The sequence below is a fragment of the Polypterus senegalus genome, chromosome 15 (assembly GCF_016835505.1).
Source record: "Polypterus senegalus isolate Bchr_013 chromosome 15, ASM1683550v1, whole genome shotgun sequence".
Classification (NCBI taxonomy): domain Eukaryota; kingdom Metazoa; phylum Chordata; class Cladistia; order Polypteriformes; family Polypteridae; genus Polypterus; species Polypterus senegalus.
Genome location: NC_053168.1, coordinates 3646982 through 3669280, shown reverse-complemented (window position 1 = coordinate 3669280; position 22299 = coordinate 3646982). Strand labels below are relative to the sequence as shown.

Below are 22299 nucleotides of genomic sequence, written 5' to 3'. Positions count from 1 at the left end.
CAGACGGGCCGGTCTGAGTATTTCACAATCTGCTCAGTTACTGGGATTTTCACGCACAACCATTTCTAGGGTTTACAAAGAATGGTGTGAAAAGGGAAAAACATCCAGTATGCGGCAGTCCTGTGGGCGAAAATGCCATGTTGATGCTAGAGGTCAGAGGAGAATGAATGGGCCGACTGATTCAAGCTGATAGAAGAGCAACTTTGACTGAAATAACCACTCGTTACAACCGAGGTATGCAGCAAAGCATTTGTGAAGCCACAACACGCACAACCTTGAGGCGGATGAGCTACAACAGCAGAAGACCCCACCGGGTACCACTCATCTCCACTACAAATTGGAAAAAGAGGCTACAATTTGCACAAGCTCACCAAAATTGGACAGTTGAAGACTGAAAAAATGTTGCCTGGTCTGATGAGTCTCGATTTCTGTTGAGACATTCAAATGGTAGAGTCAGAATTTGGCGTAAACAGAATGAGAACATGGATCCATCATGCCTTGTTACCACTTTGCAGGCTGGTGGTGGTGTAATGGTGTGGGGGATGTTTTCTTGGCACACTTTAGGCCCCTTAGTGCCAATTGGGCTTTGTTTAAATGCCACGGGCTACCTGAGCATTGTTTCTGACCATGTCCATCCCTTCATGACCACCATGTACCCATCCTCTGATGGCTACTTCCAGCAGGATAATGCACCATGTCACAAAGCTCGAATCATTTCAAATTGACAATGAACATGACAATGAGTTCACTGTACTAAAATGGCCCCCACAGTCACCAGATCTCAACCCAATAGAGCATCTTTGGGATGTGGTGGAACGGGAGCTTCGTGCCCTGGATGTGCATCCCACAAATCTCCATCAACTGCAAGATGCTATCCTATCAATATGGGCAAACATTTGTAAAGAATGCTTTCAGCACCTTGTTGAATCAATGCCACGTAGAATTAAGGCAGTTCTGAAGGCGAAAGGGGGTCAAACACCGTATTAGTATGGGGTACCTAATAATCCTTTAGGTGAGTGTGTATATATACTAATAAAAGGCAAAGCCCTCACTGACTGACTGACTCACTGACTCATCACTAATTCTCCAACTTCCCGCGTAGGTAGAAGGCTGAAATTTGGCAGGCTCATTCCTTACAGCTTACTTACAAACGTTAAGCAGGTTTCATTTCGAAATTCTACACGTAACGGTCATAAAGGTCGACAACGTCCGCCATGTTGAATTTTCTTATTTATGGCCCCATCTTCACAAAATTTAGTAGGTGGCTTCCCTGCGCTAACCAAAATCGATGTACGTACTTATTTCAGTGGTATGACGCCACTGTCGGCCGCCATATTGAAGTTTCCAATGTCACTGATTCTCCAACTTCCCGTGTAGGTAGAAGGCTGAAATTTGGTACTTATTTCGGTGGTATGATGCCACTGTGGGCCGCCATATTGAACTTTTCAACGGTCTTTGTTACTTATGGGCCCATCTTCAAGAAATTTGGTATGCGGGTTCCCAACGCTAACTGAATCCTCCTTACGTACATATATACGTCCATAGCCTGCAGCTCGGTCACTGTGTGAGGCGGCGTTGGGTCCCCCATCCTAACGCCTACCATGTTGTTGGCTGCCTGCCTATATAAGGCTGTCTGTCGCTCCAGTCTCTACATTCCCTTCCTTGGTTCGCCACGGGATTCATGTCTCCCTGCTGATAACTACAGCCTTTTTATTTAATCCACGGCTTCTCAGTTGTTTTATTGTTCATTTATTATGATTATAGTTATTGTGTAGGTATTTTAGACTTTCTTTACATTGTTCAGATACCCATTTCCTTTATCATTTCAACCCCCATTAACATGTCTATCGAGGTGATCACCATCGATCAAAGAACTGTCACTTACCGAGTGGTTTCCATGCCCGGAGATGGCACCTACCTTTTCCATTCTCTGTGTTACATATTGCACAGCCATATCAGGCTCACTCTTGATATCCGGAGGAACATTGTGTCTTATGTATTGAATGACTGGGACAGGTTCAAGGTGTGGACTGATGACGGTACAGGAGATAATTAGACTACACAGGAGCACTAGAAGAGTGGAATGCTTAAGCCCTTCACCTGTGGATCTGCATGTGAGTTGATGGCTGCCGCTGAATTGTTCGGTTGTCGCTTTCAAGTGTACCGAAATGGCCAAATATTTTACACCTTTCGACAACCGCCAATGCCTCTTAAACATCTTAGATTCACAGGTGACGATTTGAATGGTGGACACTTTGATGTTTATGAATGTTTAAACTCTCAAAAGCTGAATGTGAAGGGATCGATGACACTGGTTGTACTCTTACAACGCTTGACAGATGCCGAATGTCACTTCAACACAAGTCCTACAAATACTGTTGTAATTGAAACAAACCATGAAACTCAAACCGATTATGACAGCAGCAGTCCAAGCTGTGAGATTTGAAACAAGATTACTGTTCACATGGCCGACTGTACGTTGTATGCTCAAGAGTAAGCTCAGCACACAGCTTGGTCGTATTACAACCGGAGGGCCGAACTCACAATGTGGTATACAAAGAGATCCTTAACAAATAATTATTGGTATATTTCCCCTCAGTTTAAAAAGGTTTAATTTTCTTCTTAATACAAATTTTAAGGCAGTACTTCGCCGCTGCGAAGCGCGGGTATTTTGCTAGTATATAGATATAAACAGTATGATATAAATGAATAACAAAAATTAAATGAAAACGATAAACATTAAATATGAACTTGCACAACACAGATAAATAAATATGTAAAAGAAATGGTTCTTAATAATGGATTAAATGATCAGATGGCCTGGCCAGGGAGGAAAGAAATGTAAAATCTCCAGCCGGTGAGATCAAAATCAAAAATCAAAATCTTTATTGTCATTGTAGCAGTGAGACATTGTACTGTAGAACAAAATTTCTAGGTGCAATTTTCCAGTGCAAATAAAATAAAAATAAAAACAAAACACAATTACTCAAATTTCAACTAAAATAAGGGAATAAGTATCCAAAATTGTTCATAACAGCAGAACAATGTTTTCCACTCATACATACATACATACATTATATTGCACTTGTCCCTTATCGAACGTTAACTTAGAATGAAGGTGCACTCGATCAGATTGACCACTTAGCAGCATTCAGCATGGTGATAGAAACTGTTTCTCAGTCTATTTGTCTTAGTCTTTATGGATCTGAAACAGGCAGGCGTTCAAACAATGCATGTCCTGGGTGTGGTGGGTCCTGAAGAATTTTCTTGACGTTCCTGAGACCGCAGGAACTATGTAGTTCTTCTAGTGAGGGGAGAGGACAGCGTACTATCTGCTGGACGACCTTAATCAGCCTGTGGAGCTCTTTCTTCTGTGCTACTGTGCAGCTGAGATGAGATGCTGAAGAAAAGACACTTGCAGGGGTTCAAAGCCAAACGACAGTTCAGCATGCACTGGACATTCTACCAAAGGTCATTATTATTTTAATGTATGATCTTAGAAGCTTAGCTGTAGCAGGGTTCATCTAAAGTTGGAACCTCCACATCCCTAAAAACATCACAAGCAGTTGCAGAGGACTTTGATCCGGCAGCAGCAGGGCAAGATACCACCGCAGAAAACAGAGAATAGAAGAGATTAGTCATGAGTGCAGATCTTTAAAGTATATGTTATTGCAGTACAGATGTAATCTATTAAACTGGTCTTAAAACACACCAATTACAAAGTTCGTTTTTTAGGATTTTTGTTTCATTATGTTCCATGGTATTAGCCAGACATGCTACCATTATTGATTTGTAGTGCATAACAGCAGCAGTTACTTTATGCTAAGTTTTAAAAATATAAAGTAAGCCAAAGACAGCGAATGGGAATGTAAGGGAACATTTAAACATTAGTTCATATTTATCTATCTATTATAAAAAAAAAAAAAAATCTTGGGGAGGCAGACTAGGGAGATGAGATGTGATCTTTCTCAGAAGACAATTTGAAGTCCCAGGAGAGACACTTTAACTTGCTCCCAGCTCTTAAAACAACGTCAAGTGACAAGCAAAACATGAAGCATTGTTTTTACAACGTCCTGCGAGAAAAGGCAGTGAGATATCATTTAAAACAAGTCCACGGACATCTAACTTAGCAGTTGTTGGATTGCTGTTGGAAGACAAGCATCATGTGCTCCCAGCTCTTAAAACGACGACATGCGACAAGCAGAACAGGCAGCTCGCCAGCAGCAGAAAGACAGCAGATGATCCCACGGCATCACCTTGGCGTGCGTTCAGCCCCACCCCCCCCCCACGTCCTGCGAGCAAGAGATGTGACCAGTATTGTTTTTAGAAAAGTTTTAAAAGTAATAGTGAAAATAATGCATATGTAACAATTCCCATGAAAATCACAATCTCTTTAAATTGTATATCCAGTAAACCAGACACAGGGGTGGGTGAGTGAAGTGAGCAGGGGGCTGAGCCCCCTAGTCATTTAAAATGTTGAGTGAAGTGAGCAGGTGGCTGAGCCCCCTAGTCATTTAAAATGTACTTTAAGGAAAACTCCACCCAAGAAGATATTTTTACATGTTACTTAACCCATGTAGTTTGTAATGCTGGGTAGGAAAAAATGTTATTCTCATGTTATTATGCAGAAAAGAGATATCCCAATTTCTGATATAAAAGTGTTCTTTTATCCAGTTTCTTACTCACAATATCCAAAATACATGTATTTTACTAAAATAATGCTAAATAAACCATTTTCTAAAAGTTTTTGTGAATGGAAACAGAATGCGCATAGATGCACCTGAGCATTTGATTTGCACTACAAAGTACTTTCATATTGTGTGTTACTGTATTAAACAGTCAGTCAGAAGAGGTTTTGAGTGGTGTCTTTCAAGCACGCTGCCATCTCAAGAGAATTTACAAAGCTTACAAAGATATGATACAAGTTGACATGAGATTGTAGGGTAGAATTCAAAAAGAAGTCAAATAATAAGATAAATCATAGAGAAATGTCAATGTCAGCTTATTTATATAGCACATTTAAAACAACATAAGAATGCTGTGGCCACAGTGCTTTACAATAAAAGGAGAAAAAACATACAATTAACATCAATAGAAGTAAAATAAATGAACATAAATAAAATGAATAATAAATTGAAGTAAGATTACATAATCACAATGAGGAAACCATCAGTATTTCTGAAGATCATGGAAAGCAAGAGAATAGAAATGAGTCTTTAATCTCGTTTTGAACAGTTCAATTGTAGACGACTCCTTTATGTGACGAGGTAAAGAGTTCCATAGGCAAGGAGCAGCAGCAGCACAAGCCCTGTCTGTCCCGCTTAGTGTGACACTCGGTACGAGGGTCAACAAGAGACAACTGACCAGAAGATCTAAGCACTCTAGATGGCTGGTGTAAAACACACAATTCAGATAAATAGGCCAGGAGTGAGCCCATGTAACGATTTAAAAACTAGCAACAAGATTTTAAGCTCAATTTGAAAACTGACAGACAGCCAGTGTAAAGAAGCAAATATTGGAGAAACAGAGTCAGACTTTCTTGCCCCAACCAGAAAGCGAGCGGCAGCATTCTGGACCAACTGTAACCTGCGTATCAGGGATTTGCGAGTTGCCGTAATCAAGGCGTGAAAAGATAAAAGCAGGAGTAGCTTTCTCAAGATCCTTAGAAGATATAAAAGGCTTGATCTTACCTAAGAGACTAAGCTGGAAAACACAATTCTTAACAACAGAATTAATCTGTTCTTCCAAAGAGAGGTTACTGTCAAAAATAACACCAAGATTGCGAACTTGAGGTTTGCAAAAGACAGAGAAAGAGCCAAGAAGTCCAAGTCCAATTTTGGTTTTAGCTGATGGATCCACTATAAGCACCTCCATTTTATTTTGATTCAGATCAAGAAAAGTATTAGCCATCCAGCATCTTAGTTCAAAAAGACAGTTGTGCTGTTGATTCATTGAAGAGTTGCAGACAGGAATATAAACCTGAGTATCATCAGCATAGTAGTGAAAAGTAATGTTAGATTTCCTAAAAAGAGCTCCAATAGGGTGAAGGTATATAGAGAATAAAATAGGACCTAAAATGGATCCCTGAGGAACACCACATTTAAGAGGAGCCATAGATGAATAAGAGGAATTCAAAGTAAGTGTCTACCAATTAGATATGACCTGAACCAGTTAAGAGCAGCGCCTTTAAGCCCAACAAGACGTTCAAGCCGCAACAGCAATATCTCATGGTCAATAGTGTCAAAGGCAATAGACAGGTCAAGGAGGACAAGGACTGCAGCGCCGCCTGAGTCAGTAATAACAGAGATGTCATGTTAATACTCTGCAAAGAGTCTTCATCTTACTTCAAGTCGGTACAGTGAAGTCGAAATTCAATGAAAATGATTTGACAGCACTGCAGAGTATTTGCAGAATACATACAAAAGAATCGGCCATTAAAGGAAGGCATATAGACAGCAGATAAAAAGTCCACATTTGAGAGGGTGAGTTTTTAAGAAAAAAACGAAAAATATTAAGCAGTAAGTTAAATTTTGTTTCTTTTCATTATTAGTTTTAAAAGCTGCCTTTTATGGTGCTTCTGTTCAATGAATGCCTTTTCTGAAGAAGACATCCTTGAAAGAAAAGCAAACCATTGTTTTCTAATTATGGTAGATGTTGCCTAACTCAAGATCGGTTAAAAACAGGGCGATAAAAATGTGCTGTGGTGTAACTCTAAGGTTTCTTTGTCTTTGTACAGAACTGCAGGCCCTGCATGAAATGGTGCAGCAGAAAGTGGTGACACTACTTAGTGACCCTGAGAATATTGTGAAGCAGACCTTGATGGAGAACGGCATCACCAGGCTGTGTGTATTCTTCGGGAGACAGAAGGCGAATGACGTGCTGCTTTCTCACATGATCACCTTCCTCAATGACAAGAATGATTGGCATCTCCGAGGAGCCTTCTTTGATAGCATAGTCGGTAATTAAATCAATCAAGATACTTCTTGCCAAGTGTTTGTTGCATTCCAGCTGTGAAAGTATTTTTTTTCAGTAGATTATTTATAATTCATTCAAGGTATGGTTGTCATCTGTGTAAATTTAGCATATTCTTCCCATGTCTGAATGGGTTTTTCTCTAGTGCTCCGGTTTTGCTCCCACATCATAAAGACGTGCTTGTTGAGCATATTGGTGACTGTAAATTGGCCAGATGTTGGTGTTCTTATGAGTGGACCCTGCTCAAAAATGGTTTCTACCTTGTACCCAATATATAATATTGTGGACAGTAGGGGGCACTCCAACTTCCCAAACACCCAACACAAACAGGCATGGACACAGTTTAAAAGGGCAATGAGTCTTTTATTCATGGGATACTCTTCCCCAAGCGTTTCCCACCACGGCCACAAATGGTAAATAAATGGCCTGTATTTGATATAGCGCCTACTAGAGTTCAAGAACCCCCCTAGGCGCTTCACAACACAACAGTACAAGTATGAACTAAGTACAAGTCTTGGCACAATTTCTCTTTTTTCTCTCGTGGTCACTTTCTCCTCCATTCCTCCTCGCAAGCTTCATCCACCTTCCACCCAAATCTGGCTTGTCCATGTGAAGCAGTCAATACCCTTTTTATTTTAGCCACCCTGGAAATGCTTCCAAACATCCGCCAATATGGTCTGCCAGTGCTTCTGGGTGAGGTGGAAACCCTATGCCACAGGGCTTCTCAGTCCTTGCAGCACCCATGGCACCCAACAGTGCTGAGATAAAAAAAAAAACTTCAATTCCCTAGGTGCCCTGTGGAAATCTGGGTCACTGCTGCCCCCTGGGAAAGTTGCCATCTAGCATTCTGGAGGAGTCAGTGCCCTAAAGAAGCTGCTTTCCCCCATTCTTCCATTTCTTGGAATAGTTAGGGTAGGAATGTTATGGAATACCGGGTGGCTCCAGCCACCCTAACCTGACACAGACAGATGCCAGACACCAGTGCAAACACAATAAACAGTGTTTATTTTCCTTTTTCTTCCCATGGGAAATGTCATCACCCGTTTCCCATGGGTATAGCACAGTTCAGCACACAACCTCTTCTTCTTCTCTTTCTCTCCTCACCAGTCCACTCCACTCTTCCTGACGAGCTTCATCTTCTCCCACCCAGCTCTGGCTCTCAGAACAGCAGCTGCTGGCTCCTTTTATAAGACACCCAGAACTGCTCCAGGTGCTCGTTCACCTACTTCTGGGTGTGGCGGTAGTGCTGCATCAAAGCACTCAACAGTTCTCCAGGCGCCCCCTTGTGGTGGCCATAGGCCCCAAAAGAGGGGGCTGCCATCTAGTGCCCTGGGGGAAGGTAATGCTCCAGAAATGCTTCTTCCCCTTGGCCTTCCTTGGTCGGGGTGTCCTGGCCGTCCACCACAATGTATATTAACAAATGAAATGAAGTTGACCAGACAGAACATGAACTATTTTGGGTTTGTACTGTCTGCTTTGAAATAAAAGTCAAAGTAAATTTAAGAACACTGCATTTTTTTTATTTACTTTTCCATACTGTCCCAGCTTTTTCTGATTTGGGGATTATACTATATACAGCCGTTTTTTATTTTTTTTGTTAGCTTTTCATATATTTAGCAGAGAAAAGCCAAGCAAAATGACACCTTTTATTGGCTAACTAAAAAGATTACAATATGCAAGCTTTCGAGGCAACTCAGGCCCCTTCTTCAGGCGAGATGTAATCAGGGGCCTGAGTTGCCTCGAAAGCTTGCATATTGTAATCTTTTTAGTTAGCCAATAAAAGGTGTCATTTTGCTTGGCTTTCACTACCTTCATAATGGCCAACATGGATCAACACCCTAGTATTACATATATTTAGCAGAAAGCAGTGCCCATACAACTAGAGGCAAAATGCTTTGCATTGTATCTTATGGCTAACCCTCTGACCTCATGGATCCAGGGTTTGTGTCCTGGTCCTGGACCTGGTCATTTTCAGTGTGGAGCTTGCACTGTTCCTCCCTGTTAAACATTCTCAAAGAGATCCATGTTAGGGTGATTCTAACTTTGCATTGTGGGATTGAGCACAGGAGAATTTAAAGTCATGTTCAACCTAAGTTGTGTATCTTGCCATTTAGGTGTTGCAGCATATGTTGGTTGGCAGAGCTCTTCCATCTTGAAACCTCTCCTGCAGCAAGGTTTAAGCGATGCCGAAGAATTTGTCATCTACAAAGCCCTTAATGCCCTAACCTGTATGTGTCAGCTGGGACTACTACAAAAGCCACACATTTATGAATTTGTCAGCGATATCGGTATGTGTGCTTTTAATTTGAATTTAGAATTCAGAGTAAAATAAGTGTAGTAATGAAATGCGTTATGAGCTTGGTGATCCTTACACTTATTCAGCAGATCACTGCTGTTATTGCTTTGTTAAAGCAAAATTAAAGACTAGATATTAATTTATTTTTAATACATCTTTTAGCTCCTTTTCTTTGTCATCCCAACCTCTGGATTCGTTATGGAGCTGTGGGATTTATTACCGTGGTTGCTGTTCACCTAAATATAGCCGATGTTTACTGCAAACTGATGCCATATTTGGATCCATTTATTACGCAGCCTATAATTCAGGTAAAATACATCCTCTTTAATAAAACCCCTGTGTGCGTCCAGGTGTCCGTGTGTGTGTGTGTGTGTGTGTGTCTTCTGGTGAAGTGCGCATGAGCGGGGCTGCGCCGCGCGTCAGCTCAACAAGTAAACATCAACAAAAGAGGCTGAAAGACAAAGAAAAATACAAGCAAATAGATTGATTGAAGAAAAAGAAAATGAGCGTCAAAAAAACGCTAAAAGAGAAAGACTCCGAAGAGCAAACCTTAGAAAAAGTTGGCATTTACTTACCAGAACCAGTATTCAGCCACAGTCAGTTATATGTTGCATTATCAAGAGTTAGAAGTTTTCCAGATGTTGACAGACTGAGGAGATCGTTCCTCCCCCTCTGTGCGACTCTTCAATTCCACCCGGGGGAGTAAATGCTAACATTATTCAAAGTTATTGTCTGTTTTTACATGCATTTTTATTACTCTTTAATTTAATATTGTTTTTGTATCAGTATACTGCTGCTGGATTATGTGAATTTCCCCTCGGGATTAATAAAGTATCTATCTATCTATCTATCTATCTATCTATCTATCTATCTATCTATCTATCTATCTATCTATCTATCTATCTCTATCTGAAAACACTTATGTGTTATACTAATTTTTAATGAGTAATCTCTCTCTCTCTCTCTCTCTATATATATATATATATATATATATATATATATATATAATGTGTATATATATATATGTATATATGTGTATATATATATATGTATATATGTGTATATATATAATGTGTATATATATATATGTATATATGTGTATATGTGTATATATATATGTATATATGTGTATATATATATGTATATATAATACACTCACCTAAAGGATTATTAGGAACACCTGTTCAATGTCTCATTAATGCAATTATCTAATCAACCAATCACATGGCAGTTGCTTCAATGTATTTAGGGGTGTGGTCCTGGTCAAGACAATCTCCTGAACTCCAAACTGAATGTCAGAATGGCAAAGAAAGGTGATTGAAGCAATTTGGAGCGTGGCATGGTTGTTGGTGCCAGATGGGCCGGTCTGAGTATTTCACAATCTGCTCAGTTACTGGGATTTTCATGCACAACCATTTCTAGGGTTTACAAAGACTGGTGTGAAAAGGGAAAAACATCCAGTATGCGGCAGTCCTGTGGGCGAAAATGCCTTGTTGATGCTAGAGGTCAGAGGAGAATGAATGGGCCGACTGATTCAAGCTGATAGAAGAGCAATTTTGACTGAAATAACCACTCGTTACAACCGAGGTATGCAGCAAAGCATTTGTGAAGCCACAACACGCACAACCTTGAGGCGGATGGGCTACAACAGCAGAAGACCCCACTCATCTCCACTACAAATAGGAAAAAGAGGCTACAATTTGCACAAGCTCACCAAAATTGGACAGTTGAAGACTGGAAAAATGTTGCCTGGTCTGATGAGTCTCGATTTCTGTTGAGACATTCAAATGGTAGAGTCAGAATTTGGCCCCTTAGTGCCAATTGGGCATCGTTTAAATGCCACGGGCTACCTGAGCATTTTTCTGACCATGTCCATCCCTTCATAACCACCATGTACGCATCCTCTGATGGCTACTTCCAGCAGGATAATGCACCATGTCACAAAGCTCGAATCATTTCAAATTGGTTTCTTGAACGTGACAATGAGTTCACTGGACTAAAATGGCCCCCACAGTCACCAGATCTCAACCCAATAAAGCATCTTTGGGATGTGGTGGAATGGGAGCTTCGTGCCCTGGATGTGCATCCCACAAATCTCCATCAACTGCAAGATGCTATCCTATCAATATGGGCCAACATTTCAAAGGAATGCTTTCAGCACCTTGTTGAATCAATGCCACATAGAATTAAGGCAGTTCTGAAGGCAAAAGAAGGTCAAACACCATATTAGTATGGTGCTCCTAATAATCCTTTAGGTGAGTGTATATATATATAAAAATCCAATCTCTGTCTGTCGACTTTTCATGAGAGATCTACTTAATGGATTTAGATTGGGTTTTTCTCTATAATTTGCTTCAACATTCCGTTTGATTTTGCGACTTCTCTCGTCACGCTAAGAATCCTAGTTCACTTGCAGGAGTGATATATTCACACTAATCCGTGAGAGACACAGCGGACTGAGGGGAGGGAAAGCGTGACGTCAGGAGTGGGGAGCCAGGCGGGTCCCTCCTCACTGTCTATGCAGGAGCCGCGGGGAACAGCTAGTTTAATATAATTTTGTAAATATAGATTTAAATAATGCATTTATTCATTATTTGTGACAGCATAGTTTAGTGATTAGCTTTACTGCCTTGCAGATTGAAACCCAGATTCAATATGACATCCATTTCTCAGACTTGTCAAAATTTCCTATTTTACAACAACAACAACATTTATTTATATAGCACATTTTCATACAAACAGTAGCTCAAAGTGCTTTACATATTAAAGAATAGAAAAATGAAAGATAAAATTATAAAAAAATAAATCAACATTAACATCGAATAAGAGTAAGGTTCAATGGCCAGGGGGGACAGAAAAACAAAAACTCCAGGCGGCTGGAGAAAAATAAAATCTGTAGGGATTCCAGACCATGATACCGCCCAGTCCCCTCTGGGCATTCTACCTAACATAAATGAAACAGTCCTCTTTGGCTTTAGGATTCTCACGGAAGGGCTTGATGATGATGATGGTCACGTAGACTTCTTCCTTTTAATCCGTCCATCATTGTTGGAGCATCATGAAGCTTTGAGTAGGTGGAGGTGGCGCAGGCCACCACCACAAAGAAACCGGAAAAAGAAACAGAAAAGAGAGTAGGGGTCAGTACCGATTTTAGAGCCACCATGAATAGTTGTTATGATGAATTGAACATACAGAGTATCAGGATTAAGTTAAATTACGATTAAAATGAAGTTATAAAAGGCCATGTTAAAGTAATGTGTTTTCAGCAGTGTTTTAAAGTGCTCTACTGTATCAGCCTGGCGAATTCCTATTGGCAGGCTATTCCAGATTTTAGGTGCATAACAGCAGAAGGCCGCCTCACCACTTCTTTTAAGTTTTGTTCTTGGAATTCTAAGGAGACACTCATTTGAGGATCTGAGGTTACGATTTGGAATATAAGGTGTCAGACATTCCGATATATAAGATGGAGCAGATTATTTAAGGCTTTATAAACCATAAGCAGAATTTTAAAGTCAATCCTGAATGACACAGGTAACCAGTGTAGTGACATCAAAACTGGAGTAATATGTTCTGATTTTCTTTTCCTAGTTAGGATTCTAGCAGCTGCATTCTGCACTAGTTGCAAACGATTTATATCTTTTTGGGTAGTCCTGAGAGGAGTGCGTTACAGTAATCTAGTCGACTGAAAACAAACGCGTGAACTAATTTCTCAGCATCTTTCAGTGATATAAGAGGTCTAACTATACTTATGTTTCTTAAGTGAAAAATGCTGTCCTAATGATCTGATTAATATGTGATTTAAAATTCAGATTACAGTCAACAATCACCCCTAAGCTTTTTACCTCCGTCTTGACTTTTAATCCTAATGTATCCAGTTTATTTCTAATAGCCTCATTGTATCCATTATTGCTGATCACTAAAATTTCAGTTTTCTCTTTATTTAACTTGAGAAAATTACTATTCATCCATTCTGAGATACTAGTCAGACATTGTGTTAGTGAATCAATAGAATCGGGGTCATCAGGTGCTATTGATAAGTACAGCTGTGTGTCATCAGCATAGCTGTGGTAGCTCACGTTGTGCCCTGAGATAATCTGACCTAACGGAAGCATGTAGATTGAGAATAACAGCGGACCCAGGATAGAGCCTTGTGGAACACCATATTGGATATCATGTGTCTTCGAGTTGTAATTCCCACAACTAACAAAATATTTTCTCCCTGTCAGGTAGGATTCAAACCAATTTAAGACACTGCCAGAGAGGCCCACCCATTGACTAAGGCGATTTCTAAGAATGTTGTGATCAATGGTGTCAAATGCAGCACTCAGATCTAAGAGGATGAGAACAGATAAATGGCCTCTGTCTGCATTTACCCGCAAGTCATTTACTACTTTAACGAGTGCAGTTTCTGTGCTGTGATTTGTTCTAAAACCTGACTGAAATTTATCAAGAATAGCAGGTTTATTTAGGTGGTCATTTAACTGCATAATGACTGCCTTCTCTAGAACTTTACTTAAGAAGGGCAAGTTAGAGATGGGTCTAGTACTTCAGTTAACACCTTTAATTGGTTCCTAGAGGTTAGCGTGAGTGTTAAACAAAAATCTGTTATGTAATTTTATTATTAATATTGTATTCATTTTATTTATGACATCTGTATAATTGTGAGTATTGTAAACTCAGATTGCAGCCTCTAAGGGCCTAGAACCTGGCTTTGGTTGCCATGTCAGTCCCTTTCTTATTGGAGTCTGCACTTTCTCCTACTTTCTGCTTTCTTTGAATAAACACCTGCATAATGAAAACTTTTGTGTTGCGTTAATTGGAGACTCTAAGTTTTTACTGATTGAGTTTGCATGGTCTGTGATGGGCTGCTGTCCTGCATGGATTTTATTTCTGACTTGTGCTTGGTTCTAACAAAAACAGGTTTGCAAAATAAATCGCTAATAATCATTTGTCCCGTATTATTATGTCGATACATTATTATACTTTTATAGGTTTATCTTTAGATGTATTCATAATGTCAAAAGCACCTACAGAGATAGCCATGTCTTTGTAGATAGCAGCTTCCACCTGCAGCTAAAGTCACTCTCCACGCTAGTGTTTAGATCTGGTAGTGCCATGCTGACAGTGTATGTGCCCAAAAAGAAGAAGTCTGACTGCATTCTCTGTACCATTGCTTGCGTACTGAGGTGTCTATAGCTGCAGGTGGAAGCGGTCGGCACACTTTACGTAATTGATCTTTTCCTGAGTAAGGAGTGGCATTGCACATGTACTTAGTGAGAATGCCCGTGTCGATGAAACACAGGAAGCTGTGCAGTCTACTTTTACTTTACGCTGTAGGAAGATAAGTAAATAAATCAAGGTAAATAACATTCGATCTTACTTTTATATAAGTAATATATAAATGTTTTTCATATAAAGACCATCAAAAAACATAATCGCAAACGGAAATTTGCACGATACATTGGCAAGCTCTCTAGGGCCCTGCTGTTTCTTTGAAGGACATGCATGTGGCAGATTCACAGGCAGGGTGACGCCTGACCTCTTGCTGCATCCAAACGGTGCCGTCTTTCACCTTTACGGCTGTGCAGCTGCGTTGTTCTTATGCGTGAGTGGACATTTCTTGCGGGGAGGGCTTTTGTTCTCTTTCTCCGATGTACAACCCTCGTCCTGAGGTCTTCTGAGTTCATCTCTGTTATAGCACGTCTTTATTTGAAAACAGCAGCGTCAGGTCAGAGGGGAGCGTGAATGTGACTGAGAGAATAAAACTTAAATAAAGAAAACGCTAACCTTTACAAGTTCCATACATTTACCACGATGGTTATAGTCTCAAATGTATGTTTTTACTCTATAATAGTAACAATAAGAGCAGCTCACTACTCAAAATGGTAAATCTTAAAAGAACCTGGAATAAAACCTGCAACCTCTTGGTTATGAGTAAGCAGTTCTTACCTCTGCACCAGCCAAGTGGTCGTGTCAGCATCTTCCCCTAACCTGATTTCCTTTTCTTCGGTTATGTTCTTAAATAAAAACGCACTTGTTTTGTTATACTTGTACCTTGTACGAAACTGTTTATTTGATATTTGGACTTCGGTCTTCATGCATTATATACTTCATGTCTACATTTTGTCAATTATTACTAAAATATGAAAAACGTTTCTTTTTTAGTTATATGTTCAACAATTCCTGCCTTGCATTTCATCCTACATTTACACAGGTCGTTGTAGACACAGAACACACATGAAATGCATGTATTCCAAATAACAATATATTATTTACCCTGTACAACTACAGGCACCTCACACCCACATAAACAGACTTGAGCTGGGAGAACTTTTTGTCCGACTTGAGTTGCGTCGGTGGGGATGAGATAGCAGGCTGAGTGCTGCTTGTGCTGAATGACACATTTGCAAAACAAAAGATGCTAAAGGAGAGGTGCGAAGAAATTTAAGGTCGCCCAGGATTACAACTTTTTTCATAGGCTTAAGGATTGTAGTGTTAATGTATGTAATTTACATTCTATTAACACTGTTACTTTTGAATAGGAGTCACTGTTACAAAAATATGTAGTAAACAAAATTGTGATAACAAACTTGTTGATGCAGTGACTAGAAAAGTTAAACATGTTCCAGCTTCTAAACCCACTAGCCAAGTCTCAGAATGCCATACATCAATATTATTATCTGCTTCCCTCTGTTGCATTTATTTTCAAATAGGTTTTGGTTTTTATGTTTTGTGATTTCATTTGAATTAATGTAACTTCTGATTGTGATAGTTGGTCTTAATGATGCATCAATTTTTTTTTCATTTGCACTTCACAGTATATTTTCCTTGTTACCCCGTATAAATTTTTCTTTGCTGTTTGTATGTTTATGATGTTACTGTGAATATTTCAGATAACTTCTACAACTATTTGTTCTGTTCTTTAGATTGACAAAGAAATTGTTCTACTGAGTGTCCTTAAGGAACCAGTCAGCCGGTCCATTTTTGACTATGTTCTGAGGTCAAAGGATATTACCAGCCTTTTCAGACATTTGCACTTGCGGCAGAAGAAGCGAATAGGGACAATACCAGAATGCCCTCATCCAGAAGACCCGGCTATTGCCCAGCTGTTAAAAAAGCTGCTTTCTCAGGTATATCACGTGTGTTTTATTTTATGCAAAGGCTGTTTTGAATTTAATAAAAAACAAGTGGTGAAGTCTAGACTCACCGGCCTATTTATTAGGTACACCTGTTCAACTTCTTGTTAACGCAAAGATCTAATCCACCAATCACATGGCAGCAACTCAGTGGATTTCGGCAGGTAGACGTTGTCAAAATGACCTGCTGAAGTTCAAACCGAGCATCAGAATGGGGAGGAAAGGGGATTTAAGTGACTTTGAACGTGGCATGGTTGTTGGTGCCAGATGGGCTGGTGTGAGTATTTCAGAAATAATCACTTGTTACAACCGAGGTATGCAGAAGAGCATATGTGAATGCACAACATGTCAAACCTTGAACCAGGTGGGCTACAGCAGCAAGAGACCACACTGAGTGACACTCCTGTCAGCTAAGAACAGGCAACTGAGTCTACAACTCACACGGGCTCACCAGAATTGGACAATATAAGATTGGAAAAACTTTGCCTGGTCTGATGAGTCTCGACTTCTGCTGTGGGATTCTGATGGTAGGGCCAACAGCACGAAAGCATGGATCCATTCTACCTTGTATCAATGTTTCAGGCTTTTGCTGGTTGTGTAATGGTGTGGGAGATATTTTCTTGCCACACTTTGGGCCCCTTAGGACCACTTTAGCATTATTTAAATTCCATAGCCTACCGGATTATTGTTGCTGTCCATGTTCATCTCTTTATGACCGCCATTTTCTGATGGCTCCTTCCAGCAGTATAACTCGCCATGTCACAAAGCTCAGATCATCTCAAACTGGATTCTTGAACATGACAATGAGTTCACTCTACTCAAATGGCCTCCACAGTCACCAGATCTCGTCCAGTAGAGCATCTTTGGGATGTGGTGAAACAGGAGATTCGCATCATGGTTTGACAAACCTGCAGCAACTGTGTGAGGCTGTCATCTCAATATGGACCAAAATCCCTGATGAATGTTCAAAGCACCTGTACAGCAGTTCTGAGGGCAAAAGGAGGTTCAACGCAGTACTAGCAAAGTGTACCTAATAAAGTGGCCGGAGAGATTTTATTTTTCTGCCATTTATAATATACAGTACATTCCAAAAAAGATTGAACTAAGTCATAAAGTCATTGTTTGTGGCCTTAATCTGTTTGACTTTTTTTCTTTTAAGATACTAGCTGCAGATATTAACTCCAATGGGCCTATGTTGCCCTTTTAAATAATTTTTTTTTCATTTGCTGATCTTGCACCATCTACACCATTAAACCTTGAGTAGTATATCCTTACCAAGGAGTGGGTGGGTAAGGCCCTTCCTTACAAAACAAAATAACCTGCAGCATCTGATTTTTACTTTATTTTCCCATTGCTTCTCTACAGAAGGCACAGAAGTAATTCGATTTCAAGGTTTTGCAGTCGAAACAGAGATTTGAACATCAGGGATCTCATATTTCAGCTGGTTAGATTTTAGTTAGCTTAGTGCAGCTCAAGTCAACTACAATTTACTATTTACATCAATGCTTCCACATACATAAATAACAAATAACTGAGATTAAATACTCCCACAGTTGGAGCCAATGTATGCCATCACCAACCCCTGAAAGTACTTCACTGTAGCTGGTGCAAGTGCCACTGAGCAGCAGATTGTAAATTATATCATCCTATATTTCATGGGCACTAAAAATATTTCTCATTTCCTTAAAGTAGAATATTAGAGCAGACTAAAGTAAGGTAAGTTTTTAAAGCTGTCCATAAAGAGTGCATCCAGCTGGTCTACGCATGAACAGCCATGCTGTCCAGACTTGTGGCCTTGTGCGCATTTACTTGTTTAACAAGTCAGAGTGACAGACTGCATGTTTCATTTCAAAATCATTTAGCATGCTGGAGGATTAGTGCTTGTTGTTTGTACTGTGCGTGTCCGAAGAGGTTACAGCATAACAGCTTGCAGACGTTATAAATGAGGTTGTTGAAAAAGAGATTAGCAGGGTTCATGGAATAATAAAGCACTAATATTAATGTTATCTCTCTAAGCTTTGTAGCACTTCAAGTATAATTTATGGATAATTCAAAGAAGCAGATGTGTATATCTCTTGGCTTTTATTCAAGTCAAAAAAGGATTTTTTTCTTTCATTTAAAGAACCATATTTAATTAATGTTGCTATTAAGATACTGGAAGTAGAGTCATAACTGTAATATTGAAAATGTACAGGGCCTTTTAAGAATATTTTATTGATTTAAAACACTGAATCACTTCTTCTGTTTCTTTTTCTTCTCCTTCATCTTCTTTTTCTTCTTCTCTTTCTCCTCTTTCTTTTTCTTTCTCTTTCCTCTCTTTCTCCTTCCTCTCCTTCTTCTTCCTTTTCTTCCTTTTCTTCTCCTTCTCTTTCTCCTTATTCTTCTCTTTCTCCTTCTCCTTCTGCTTCTCCTTCTCCTTCTGCTTCTCCTCCTCCTTCTTCTTCTCTTTCTCCTTCTTCTCGTTCTCCTTCTTCTTCTTCTACCGCCATTAGGGGTTGCCAGAGCGGATCATCTTTTTCTATAACATTGAATCACAATGGATTTAATTTGGATTTTTCGACACTGATGAACAAGACAAGCAAAAACAGATCTCTGCAAAGTGGTCTAACTTAATTACATATATTACACACAATACATTTGATGGCATAAATATTCGCTCCCTTCCATGTGACACACCTAAATCATCTCTGGGGCAGCCAGTTGGCTTTAGAAGTCACATCATTAGTTCAGAGGAGATCACCTGTCTTGTTTTTCACCTTTATTGTAACCTAAATGCTCCTGTAGGTGGGAGGTCCCGTTTGTGCCCCAATCAGAATGGTAGACTGACCTACACAATAAAAACAAAAGAAAACACCAAGCAATTCCAGGGGATGGCGGCAACAAAAAATATAAGACACTGAATAAGCAGTTAAATCAATCATGATAAAAATGGAAAGAACATGGTACAACTATAAATCTGCCTAGAGCAGGCCATCCACGACAAACTGAAGAAGATTAATGAGGGAGGCCACTAAGAGACCTCTGAGAACTATGAAGGAGTTACAGGCAAGTGTCATTGAGATTGGCAAGACTATGCAGATGACAACTGTTGTCTGAGTGCTTCACCAGTCGCAGATTTATGGGAGAGGGGTCAAAAGAAAAAACGTACAGGACACCTTGGCAGGTCGACTCTCAAGTCAGCTGGAGGAAGGTTCTGTGGTCTGGTGAGACCTTAAATTGAGCTTCAGACTAAATGCTGTGAAACATGATGGTGGTGGTGGCAGCATCAGGCTGCCGGGATTCTTCTCTGCTGTGCCGCATGCCCTGGAAGTGTTGTGAGGGTAGCGAGGGAATGTCATGTAGCAAAATGCTTTTAACCTGATAAAATCTGTAAGAAACCTCTGCGAGGATTTGGTTTCCAACAAGAGAGCAGTAAGCTCGAGCATAAAACCAGAGCTACACAGGAATGGCTTAATATCAACTATGTTAATTTTTTTGAGGGGCTGAGTAAGAATCCATATCTTGGTCTAGTGGAGAATTTGTGTCTGAACTTGACAAAGGCTGATCATAATTCCAATGCAACCTAACTGCGCATGAGCCGTTTTGCAAAGAAGAATGAGGAAAAGATGGCAGAGCTTATAGAGAGAGAGACACCCACTCACACAGACTCAAGGCTAGCATGGCCGCCATCTCCTAAATAATGAACACTTATACAACGTCAACATTTATTTCTATAGCACATTTTCATGCAAATGATGTAGGTCAAAGTGCTTTACAAGATTAAGAAAGAGAAAATATAAAAAATAAAATTAGGCAATACTAATTAACATAGAATAAAAGTAAGGTCCGATGGCCAGGGAAGACAGAAAAAGCAAAAAAAAACTATAAAATTATGCAGTCAATTATTTTGTGTTTCATATTTGTAATAAACTCTGACAACTTTATAGAGATATGTTTTTACTTTGACATTTAAAGAGTCTTTTTTTTCTGTTGATCAATGTCAAACAAGGCAAATTAAATTCACTGAGATTCAATGTCGTATAACAATAAAATATGAAAACGTCCATCCAGGGGGAAGGCTTTTTGTAGGCAGCATGTATTTTAATCAGTATTTTACTTTAATTATTCAGTTAATATTAGAAATGTCCAATTTTTTAGAGTCATTATGATACAGAGCCCAGGATCTCTGAAGTGAGGATGTAGACTGGATAGTAAAATAACAATTCACGCAGTTTGATTGTGCTATTTCAGACCTCCAGCCGTTCAATTTTAAACCAGCTTTTCAGTGTCACAAGAGGCCAGAACTTACCAGACGTTATTTGGCACAAGGCAAGAAGCAACTATAGACAGGAAGTGAGTCCACTGCACTTGTTCAGACATCCACACTTACTCATATGGAGTCGAGTAAAAGTCACCATTAATGCTAACCCATACTGTACATCTTTTGGATGAGTGAGTGAAAATTGTGGAATACTGAATTACAGTTGGTAAACCTATGCAATGCTAATTCATAGGCAAGATTTAATAAGGTCATCTAGTTGATTCTGAATATATAAAAATAAACCTCTTCTGACAGTATCCCAGTAAGTATGAGCACCCTTAATGACCATCGTGCCACGTTTATGCTAGCCGATATTAATATAATTATGTTCCAGAAAGGATGCCATGGTGGTGCTGCTGTAGAGCTGCTGCCAAGGTTAACCATTCTTCTATTTTAATTAACAATATTAACACAAACATCTCTTCCCAAGTTAAGAGCCTGGGTGTCATTCTTGACACTACTCTCTCTTTTTCTTCCCATATAAGTAACATTTCTCGGACTGCCTTCTTCCATCTCCAAAACATTTCTAGACGTTGTCCTGTTCTTACGCAACACTGCACTGAAGTATCGGTTAATGCCCGAGTCACCCCGCGTATAGATTACTGTAATGCTATTCTATCTGGCATCCCACAGAAAACGTATCCATCGCTTACAGACTTCTTCAAAATTCTGCTGCCAGGATAATAACCTGCTGTTCTAAATCCGCTGAACATATCACAACGATTCTCTCTCAACTTCACTGGCTCCCTGTTACCTACAGAATTCCATCATGCTGTGGGGCTTGTTCAGGGACTGGGACTCTTACTAAAGTTGAGGTTCGGATGAATTCAACCCAATACTAACAGATTCTTCAAGATAATGTTCAAGCATCAGTAACAAAGTTGAAGTTATGCAGAGGTTGGATATTCCAACAAGACAATGACCCAAAATACAGTTGGAAATCTACAAAGGCATTCATGCAGAGGGAGAAGTCCAATGTTCTGGAATGGCCGTCACAGTCCCCTGACTTGAATATCATCGAAAATCTATGGGATCATCTGAAGCAGGCTGTCCATCAAATTGAACTGAACTGGAGAGATTTTGTATGAAGAATGGTCAGAAATACCTCCATCCAGAATCCAGATACTCATCACAGGCTATAGGAGGACAGCGTCTGGAGGCTCAAAGGAGCAAAAGGAGGCTCAACTAAGTATTGACGTCATATCTCTGTTGAGGTGCCCACATTTATACACCTGTCTAATTTTGTTATGATGCATATTTCATATTTTTTGTTAATCCAATAAACTTAATGTCACTGCTGAAATCCTTCTGTGTCCATAAGGCATGTTGTATATTAAAAGGAAGTTCAGCCAATGAGAAACAAAAATCCAAAAAATTAAGAGGGGTTCGCAAACTTTTACATATGACTGTAATTAATAAATAGTTATATGTAATAAATAATTATATCTAAATTTCCGAGTAATTGTGCTTTAGGTTGAGATGTCATCAATAACATCCTAACCTTGGTATTTTAGCCAGTAGGCATCATCCACTAACTTTTTTTAAGTTTACTGTTAGACCTCAACCATCCTGCATAGTCACATTTTTCCCCTCCT

The 22299-nt window shown here is 39.6% G+C and overlaps 1 protein-coding gene across 1 annotated transcript in view; it reads left to right on the top strand.

Annotated features, from left to right (window-relative positions):
• Nucleotides 1-22299, top strand: part of pik3r4 (phosphoinositide-3-kinase, regulatory subunit 4) — a 137308-nt gene that overhangs the window by 41712 nt on the left and 73297 nt on the right. Inside the window, exons 6-9 of the mRNA XM_039737397.1 lie at nucleotides 6737-6958; nucleotides 9087-9260; nucleotides 9431-9576; nucleotides 16195-16398. Of these exons, the coding sequence (XP_039593331.1) occupies nucleotides 6737-6958; nucleotides 9087-9260; nucleotides 9431-9576; nucleotides 16195-16398 (746 nt within the window). The remainder of the gene's footprint in view (nucleotides 1-6736; nucleotides 6959-9086; nucleotides 9261-9430; nucleotides 9577-16194; nucleotides 16399-22299) is intronic.